We start from the raw sequence: 9,696 nt of genomic DNA on the forward strand, positions 1-9,696 counted from the left end.
CTGGTGCAGGGGGGGCAGCTAGTGCACGTGGCTGGGAGGGGACACAGGCCGGGAAACTAGCGAGCAGGCCCCACGAGGAGATGCTCTAGGCCCTTCCTGTCTGCCCCCCTCCCCAGTCACCCAGCTCTCTGCTCCCGGGGAGACAGCCTCCAGTCTCCAACTGCAGAGCAGAGATGGCGCCAGAGCCCCTACCTGGGATGGGCCCTGAGGCCACCTGCTGTCCCTGTGCAGCCCCTCCTGTGCCTCCTCCAGGGTCTGACCCTGAGCTGCTCCCTCTGTCACTCCTGCCCTGCTCTCTCCAACATCTGTCCCATGGGAGCGTGGACAGAGCAGGTGTCCCCTGGCCCTTTCGAGGGGTGGCCCCAGCCCTTTGTCAGTCACTGTTGGTGTCCTGCCTCTGGGTGGTCCTTGTCCAGCCCCCCACGACGCAGGCCTGAGGGTTGGTCACTTGCCCTTCAACCAGGGCCCCATCTGTGTGGCCCCGCTCAGGGGCACTGGGGGATCATTCCTGCCCTCACTGTGGTGCCTTACTGAGAAGTCAGTGCTGGGTCCCTGTGGGACGTAATTTATTTACTTCCTTCTTTAATTAATTAGTTACCTACCTACCTACCTGATGAAGCACACTTTCTTATGGCCCTGAGGTCTGCCCTTCAGGGCCTCCCAAGCCAGATGGCTGTGGATAGGGGCTCTTGTGTGTCCCCACGACTCCCCTGTTTCATTCAGGCCCAGACAGAGGGCCCTCTCCTGCGGCCGTCTCTCCGCCCTCTGGTCCCTGTAACGCCCAGGCCACCCCCCGACTCCTCACTTCTTAGATCCCAGCGTTTTCAGTCTGGTGTGGGCCTGGCCTTCCTCACAGGGCTCTTGTCTCCGAGGCTGGATCTCACGTGCTTTGATGTCACTGGGATGTTGACCAGAAAAGTGGGGTGCAATGTGTGCTCATTTCTCAAAACCCCTACTTAATATTTTTTCTTTCACTTTTTGCTCTGGTGTGCATGCAGGTGTGGAGGAGAGACTGAGGGATAGAGGAAAAGTGAGAAACACTCCCCCAGGGGTTGGCCACACTGTCCCTTCTCCTCCATTCTCCTCTCAGGATTTTGGGCACACACACACATGCGCCTGGCATGTTTTTCAGCTGCCGGATCTGAGACTCAAACCATGTAGCTGGCCATGTGGGATTCAGCCAGATTAACCTCCACACCATTTACTGGTCCATACTTCAAATGTTTATTCCTGAGAAAAATGTGTTGATGGGACCGCCAGATGGTGAAATGGCTATGTCACTGGACTCCCATATAGTTGTCCATGGTTTGAGTCCCGGACCCAGTGGCTTAAACTCACGCCGGGCGTGTACATGTGCATACCCAAAATCCTGAGAGGAGAATGGAAGAGAGGGCATTGCGGTCTGGCCATCCCCACCGGGGGGGGGGGGGGCAATTCTGCTTGATATCTCGCTTTCTGTCTCTCTGTCTCGTTCTGTCTTTCTGGCAACCACATGCTCCACTGCCTTCCCCCTGGAACCTCCTAGAGGGGAGGAAGGCTGAGGGGCAGGAGGGCAGAGCCTGCGGGGCAGGGCCAACCCGTGTGCAGCAGCCTGGGCAGGGAGGGGGCAGCTGCCTGTGCAGGGAGGGGGTCTGGGAACCCACAGAGGGAGGAGGGACTGTGTGGCCCACCTCGGCCTGGAGGTGCAAGGAGCTGGGACCTGTGTTGGGGCAGCTCCCACTGTCACAGGAGCAGAAGGAGGGGACATTGGTCTCCACTCCCAGGTCTTCCTCTATTCCTGGGACCCTCCATTCCCCGGGGAGTAGGTGCTGGATGTAGGGGAGGGGAGGGTGTGGGAATCTCCACAGGAGACTCTCAAGGGCTGGGAAAGGGGTCCAGAGGGAGAAAGAGTGGGGACTCATCTTTTCAGAGAAAGGCGGAATCTAATCTGGAGCCACTGAGGAGGGAGAGGTCCTGTGGAAGTGGAACGCAGTTTTCTGCCATCACTGCTCATTATGGTTTTCCTCCCTCCTCCCGGCCCCTCCAGAGCCCATGGAGCTGCAAGTCCTGGACACACAGATGGCGGTGACAAAAATGGCAGCACGCAGCGGGATTTTCAGGCTCTGCCATCAGCTCCTGGTTCAGCTGACAGAAGGGAGGGCTCCTAGCCCCCAGCAGGGGCTGGGATTCAGCTCCCAGCCTGCTCCCACCAGCACTTTCCTGTGGTGCTACCCAGGCTCCTTGGGCTTCTGGTCCTTTGGGTGCTCAGTGCTCACCCTGCCAAACCAATCACCGAATCCAGGTGGCAACTGGGCCCGGAAAGCCTGCCTGTCCATGGAGCACGGGGGCTAGAGGTCGTGAGCAAAACTCTCGCCATAGCCTATAACTTCTGTTACGGTGCACAGCTTTTATATTGTCCTTTCACCATGAAACGCAAACACTGGAAAAGAAAAATGGTATAAAATAGTGCCCCTTCCTAAAAGAGAAACTCCCTTGAACCAGCAGACAGGAGTTCTCGAGCCAAGGTTGAAATTCCAGCATGTAACCCCATCTCAGTTACATGTTCTTCCCTGGATCAAATCAAATACGTCTTGTCTTTATGATAAATTATTTGCTCTATTTTATATTGTAAGATTATTATATTCTTAATAATTTAATGTTTAAGTATTTTTTCACTTGTTAACTTTACGAATTTCTTAATGAAATAGATAAGCCTTGGAGCACTTCCCGTTTTCCCATAATTTGGATTGTTCAGTTTCCACCCCTGGTTCTAATTTAATCTGTATCTCTGTCATTGTATTTGTCATAGTTTAGTAGCTGGATAGAGATTTTTATTATATTCAACATTTGGGGTTTTTTGCGTGAATATTCAATTAGTGGTATTGCATTTTTCTACCAAGAGGCTTTATACTGTTTTTTATTGTGATGTTAATTGCCTTTGCAAATTAGTGACAAAATCTGTTCATTCAACTATAGTTGTAGTCCCAGTCTTCCTCATTTGTTAATGGAATACTTTCTAAAATAAGATATTAACTTTTTATAAATAGTTCATTCAGTAGAAACGTGTAATCTCTTCTTTTCTTTATTCATGATTAGCATGAGGGTGAAAGGTACTGAGCAAGAGGGAGAGAAGCGCCCTCCCCAGGGCCCGTCCACCCCACAGCCGCCTTCCTCCAGTCCTCGCCATCAGACCCAGACAGTCACACACGTGGCCGGCGTGTTCCAGGCTGACTGACCAGGGATTTGAACTGTGGTCGTCATGGGGGTTGTAGCTTCTCTTACGTAGTGTTTACCACTGTGTCACAGAGCTGGCCCAGATCCTTGCTGTCTGAGAGAGGATTTAAAGTGGAGTTCCTGCAGTTTCAGAATTTCGCTGTTTGCAGACAGGCTCTGACTGGCTGAGTCTCCTCCGGTCACTGACCCTCGGGGTGGCCTTCCTTCAGGTCCAGCTGGGGCACAGACTACTGAGGACCCCGAGTAGGTGGCCCAGGGGAGGAGTCTAGGTGCACAACCCTTTGAGGGTTCTGGAAAATGCCTTTCTCTGACGCATTAGGCTATTTTTTCCCTCAAAGTTAGAAAAGGAAATCAGGGCCCGCAGACGGTGTAGCGCTTTTGTCGCTGGACTCCCCCATGGCCAAACGCAGTTCAAGTCTCAGACCCGGTAGCTTGAAACTCAGGCCAGGCCCGTGTGCGTGAGTGCCCAAGATCCTGGGAGGAGAAGGATTGCACCTGCCTCTTTAATGCCCAGATATGGTTGCACAACCACAAAGCTCAAGGACAATGAGGGAAATAGGTTGTTACCAAAGGGATAAATTAACATGCCAGTGACTGATCCTAAATAGAGCTGTATAAACTGCTTGACAAAGAGTTTTAAATATCGTTTTTTAAAAACCTCGATGAAGCTCAAGAATATATAGATAAACAACGAAGTAAAAAGAGGAAAACAATAGCTGATTAGAACAAGAAATTTAACAGAGATAGAAATAGTGAAGAAAAAACTCAAATAGAAATCCTGGAGTTGAAAAATACAAGGAAAAGATTGAAAACTGCAATAAACAGTATCAACAAGATTGATCAAGGAGAAAAAAGAATCTGTAAACTCTAAGACATGTTATTTGAAAATATACAGGCAGGGGACCACCAGGTGGTGTGGTAGTTAAGGCCGTTGGACTCCCATATGGCCAAGCTAGGTTCAAGTCTCAGTTCTGGTAGCTTGCTTTCTCACTTTCTCTCTCTCTCTCTCCTCTCTCACTCTGTCCCTCTCTAGTCTAATTTAAATAAATAAATAAAGTTAAATAAAATTATTCTTTAAAAAAAGTGAGAAAGGGAAGAAAATTCTACCATTTGTGACAATGTCACATGAAAACTGTTATAGAACATAAAATAATCTAAGCAAGAAAGACAAAAGGCCTTGTGATATCAGCATACGTGGATGTAAAAGAGCTGACCTCACCGAAGTAGAGTAGACCGGTGGTTACCAGGGCTGAGGTGTTTAAGAGGAGAAGGGGTGGCGAGATGTTCCTTAAAGAATACGTCATTTCCCTTAGATAGGAGTACATGAAGATCTATGTACAGTGTGGTGATGATAGGTGATGACATACTGTGTGTTTTTTTTGTTTCTTTCACGAGAGAAAGTGAGAGCTTGTGTGGGTTGGAGAGAAACAGAGGAGGCAACACCCCCAACACGTTGTTGTTTTTTTAATGATAAGCACTTAATAAAATAAATTAACATATAATATCTATGAGATTTTGGAATCATTTTCAGTGTCAGAAGCCTCAGTTTAAACTTTTGAGAGAATTTTAGGTGAAAAGGAGGAAAATGCCTCCTTTAGGCTTCTTTTTATCAAATGTAAAAATGGCCCAATTCTTCGCTGAGTCCACTAACTGGAAATATGTAGTGCCTGAATTCGAACTACTATTTCTTTTTTCTTTTTCTTCCTTTCTTTATTTTTTCAAACAATGAAATTTTATTCAAAACAGAATATAGCATGAGTTGATTATTATTAGCCTAATTACATGAATATTACAAAAGTTACATTTATCCAGAAGAGTTCTTGGCGTCATGATCCACTCCCAGCCTTCGTCTGCCGTAGATCGCGGGTTTACGCCGGGCGTACCGAGGGAGGTCTTCGAACTCGAACCAGGACCCTCCCAAGGTGGGATTTCCTTAGAGTTTCACATTTTACCACAGAGCCACAGTTTGGCCTTTGTATCCTTTTTGTTTTGTTTTAACTTTTGTTTTGTTTCTTTCATGAGGCAGAGTGATAGTGTGAGAAAGCAGGAAAGAGAGAGAAGCAGCATGCCAGAGAGACAGGCACCTACTCGGTCTTGTCATGCTGAGCTCCCCTGCCCGAGTCCTGTAGCCTCACAGGATCACACAGGATCACACATGTTTTCAGTCAGCCCAGGATCTGAATCCCAGCTGGCCACAGGCTCCAGCGTTGCAGAGGGTGGCATTCCAGCATGTGCCACCAGGGCTGGGCCAATAAATTGCAAAGTGCTGAGAGAGTTAATGGTAACAGTGCAAGGTAATGCATTTTGTAAAAATTTATTTTTTTAATTTCATTTGTTATGATTTATTTGACCAGAGGGAAACAGAGAGAGCAAAAAGGAAAGCAAGAAAACAAGCCACCAGGTCCAACACTCAAACCCTGGTTGGCAGTGAGAGTCCAGCACCTTAACCACCACACCACCTGCTGACCCAAGTAATGCATTTGATAATTAGCTAGATAGACGCATTCCACAAAGTATCTGTTAGTCAAAACATTATGTTGTACATAATAAATATAGATAATTTTATAGTCAGTTTAAAGTATATGAAAACTTCTTTAAAAATAAAAGATAAATAGCTTCTAAAGACAAAGAAATCTTAGGAGCACGTGTGGGAATGGACACTAAGAGTCTGGGGTAATGCGGGAGGAGCAAAGTTGATCCAGCTGAGTTTACTGACAGGGACTCAGAAGCAGATTCTGCATTCACTGCTGGGGCTTGTCTAGCGTACTGAGTGGCTGAAATACGGATCAAAAGGGGCCCATAGTAAGCAAACCGGGAATAGGAGAAGGGATTCAAAGCCTTAGGGATTCAGAACGTCAGAGTAGATCTGTCATTTACGACCTGTTAGCACCCTGGGAGAGTCAAGGAGACAGCCACACGTTTCAACAGTACTGTGAAAAAACAACTTGGGAGGGGACCACCCAATATTATTATTATTTTGCTATAGAGCACGTATGTTCACCAGAGAGAGACAGGGAGAAAGTGGGAAATTACCCGGGGATGTGGGGGGAGGGAGTGGCCACACTGCAATCCCTCCTCCTCCATTCTCTTCTCTGGACTTTGGGCACACACACGCGCCCAGCCCAGCATGTTTTTCAAGCCACTGGGTCCAGGACTAAAACATCAGTAGGCCATGTGGAACTCAATGCCTTCACCACCACACCACTTGTACCCCCTACACACAGACTCTTTTACCATAGGGTGTGTGTCCTCCTGGAAGACAGAGAAGGAGAAAGGGGAAGTGAGAAAGCACCCCCCCCAGGTGGTATCTCTGCACTGCGATCTCTTCTCCGCTCTCCTCTCCATTCTCCTCTCAGGTTTCGGGCACATAAGCACATGCAGCCAATGTGTTTTCATGCTGCCGGGTCTGGGACTCACACTGCAGACAGCTATGTGGGATCCAGTGGCCTTCCCCTCCACACCATCTGCCGACCCTGGGACCCCCAGCATTCTTGAAATCTCTGTGGTCACTCTTCTACGTAGGCCAGTCCTCGCAGTGGGAACAGCAGTCACTGAATTGAGGGGCCTACTCACAATGGAGTCAAGGGCTCCCCGGGCGGCTGAGACCACGTGGCAGCACTCAGTGGCCAAGAACAGGTGGGTGTGGTCACTGCAGTGGACAGCAGAGTCAGAGCAGCAGTCAGAACAGTCTACCTCAGATGCCCACGACTTTGGGCGTCGGCCATGTGTTTCTAGAAGGGAGAAAGATCAGAACCCGACTAATTTCTTCCTTGGACTGTGTCGGCAGAAAAGTTCTAGCCAAATGAAGAAAGGTCTAACTTGGATAATAAAAAGCCATTGCCTCTCAGTCATTTCCCAGATTACAGCCAGTTTGCAGACCCAGAACCCCTTGAGTGAAGGTAAGGCTGGATGTATTTGAGGAACGGTCCTAATACACTACTGGAAATGTACACTATTATTTCTCCCAGCCTTACCAAAGGGACCCATATCCTCACAACAGGGTAGTTACAAAAGGAACTCTTCAGACTTTATAGTGAATCCTGAACATTCACTCTAAACTGACTAATTTCAACAAATTCTAAATATCTGTGGCCTACTAGGCAGAGTAGGGGTTTGTGGCAGTCATGAAACCCCTGGAGCTGTCGCTCAGGAGAGGCTCTCTAAACCAGTCCTGTGGCCATTGGCCCCTCCAGATGCCTTATTGGGAGAGAGCATCTCTGCAATTGGTGTGACCCCACCTGGTTCCGTGATGTTGGAGTGGAGGCTACGTGATGAGAAAAGCCAAGGGCAGTCATAGGACCGCCTCCACCTAGAAAAGTGGTGAGTTGGAAGCAATCCTGCATGCCCGTTAGTGCCACATCGAGGATCTGAAAGACAGAGGGGTAGTGATTCCGACCACAGCCCCGTTCAACCCACCCTTTAGCTTGTGCAGGAAACGATGGATCTGGGGCCATCACAGTGGATTACTGGAATCGTAACCAGGTGGTGAGACCAACAGCTGCTGCTTTACTAGAGGAGGTCTCATTGCTTGACTGAATTAACGCCTCTCCCGCTCCCTGGTATGCAGCTGCCGATCTGGCACATGTCTTTTCTCCATTTGTCCATGAGGCCCATCAGAAGCAGTTTGCTTTCTGCTGGCAAGACCAGCAATACACAATCGTTATTTTACCCTAGGGGTATTTCAACTCCTCAGCCCTGTGTCATAATTTAGGTAGCAGAAACCTCGATCGCCTTGTCCTTCCACAAGATTCACACTGGTTCATAAAATTATACTGAATTGGCTTAATGACCAAATCTTGGTCATTTCTTGATAGGTCAGAGGACAATGAATAAATCTGACAAAAATTTGGGAGCTTCTATCTCAGTGAAATGTCTGGGTTCCAATGACGTGAGACATGCCATAATATTTCTTCTAAGGTGATGGATAATTTGTTGTATCTGGCCCCTCTGATACTAAGAGAGGAGGCAGGATGCCTACTGGGGTCTTTTCAGTTTAGAAGATGACATAGTCCTTATTTGTATGTGCCACTCTGGCCCATTTACAAAGGGACCTAAAAAACTTCTACTTTTGAGTGGAGCCCAGAACCAGAGATGGCTCTGCGACCGGTCCCGGCTGCTGTGTGAGTTTCTCTGTTCTTCTGCCCCATGGTCGAACAAGGTCCAGCAGCAGGACAGGGATGCTGTTTGGAGTCTTTACCCCCATAGGTAAATCACAGAGCAGGCCCTCAAGATTTCAGAGCAGTGTCCTGCCGTCCTCTGCAGATAATTATTCTCCTTTAAAAAATAGCTTTTGGCCCTCCTTAGGCCTTGGCAGAGGTAGAACACTTGACCGTGGGCCATTGAGTTACCCTTGACCTGAGAGTCCCGTCCTGCACTGTGTGCTATCTGACCCACCAAGTGATAAGTTGGCCATACCTAGAAGCGCTCCACCCTCACGTGGTAATGGCATATGATTGGCAGGACCCTGGAAGACCCTGAAGGCAAAAGTGAGTTACACGAGGAAGTGGCCCAAATGTCTATGGTCTCTCTTCTGCTGCACTAGCTGCTCACTCAGGCTCGTGCTATGGTCTCAGTGGAGATTCCCTACAGTCATTTGACAGGAAGAGGAGACTGAGCCCTGGTTTATATATGGTTCTCCATTATGTTCAGGCACCACACAAAGTGGGAATTTATGGAACTATAGGTCCTTCCTGGGGGTCAATATCCCTGAAGGACAGTGGTGAAGGGAAATCCTCTCAGTGAGCAGAACTTGGAGCAGAAGCAGAAGCAAAAGAAGCATAAGAAGTCGAATGAGAAGCAAAAGAAGCTGAAGCAGAAGAAGCAAAAGAGGAAGAAACAGAAGCAGAAGCAGAAGCAGTACCAGAAGAAGCAGAGCCAGAAGCAGAAGTAGCAGAAGCAGAAAATGGAAGCGGAAGTAGCTGAAGCAGAAGTGGAAGCAGAAGTAGAAAAAGAAGAAGAAGCAGAAGCAGGAACAGAAGCAGAAGCAGAAGCAGTACCAGAAGAAGCAGAGCCAGAAGCAGAAGTAGCAGAAGCAGAAAATGGAAGCGGAAGTAGCTGAAGCAGAAGTGGAAGCAGAAGTAGAAAAAGAAGAAGAAGCAGAAGCAGGAACAGAAGCAGAAGCAGAAGCAGTACCAGAAGAAGCAGAGCCAGAAGCAGAAGTAGCAGAAGCAGAAAATGGAAGCGGAAGTAGCTGAAGCAGAATCTCGAACAGTAAGAGCAGAAGAAACAGAAGCAGAAATAGCAGAACTAGAAAGCAGAAGCAGAAGTAGCAGAAGAAGAAGCAGAAGAATAAGCAGAAGAAACTGAAGAAGAAGTAGTAGCTGAAGCAGAAGTGGAAGCAGAAGTAGAAGTAGAAGAAGAAGCAGAAGCAGAAACAGAAGCAGAAGCAGAAGCAGAAGCAGAAGCAGAAGAAGAAGTAGAAGCAGCAGCAGAAGTGGAAGCAGAAGTAGAAGAAGCAGAAGAAGAAGCAGAAGAAACTGAAGA

At 48.1% G+C, this 9,696-nt stretch overlaps 1 protein-coding gene across 1 annotated transcript in view; it reads left to right on the plus strand.

Annotated features, from left to right (window-relative positions):
- Positions 1–9,103, plus strand: part of LOC102501658 (MHC class I polypeptide-related sequence B-like) — a 20,049-nt gene extending 10,946 nt beyond the window's left edge. Inside the window, exon 4 of the mRNA XM_027767058.1 lies at positions 8,926–9,103. Coding sequence (XP_027622859.1) covers positions 8,926–9,103 — 178 coding nt within the window. The remainder of the gene's footprint in view (positions 1–8,925) is intronic.
- Positions 9,104–9,696: the final 593 nt, after the last annotated feature.

This window comes from Tupaia chinensis, unplaced genomic scaffold, assembly GCF_000334495.1.
Source record: "Tupaia chinensis unplaced genomic scaffold, TupChi_1.0 Scaffold143901_1, whole genome shotgun sequence".
NCBI lineage: Eukaryota > Metazoa > Chordata > Mammalia > Scandentia > Tupaiidae > Tupaia > Tupaia belangeri.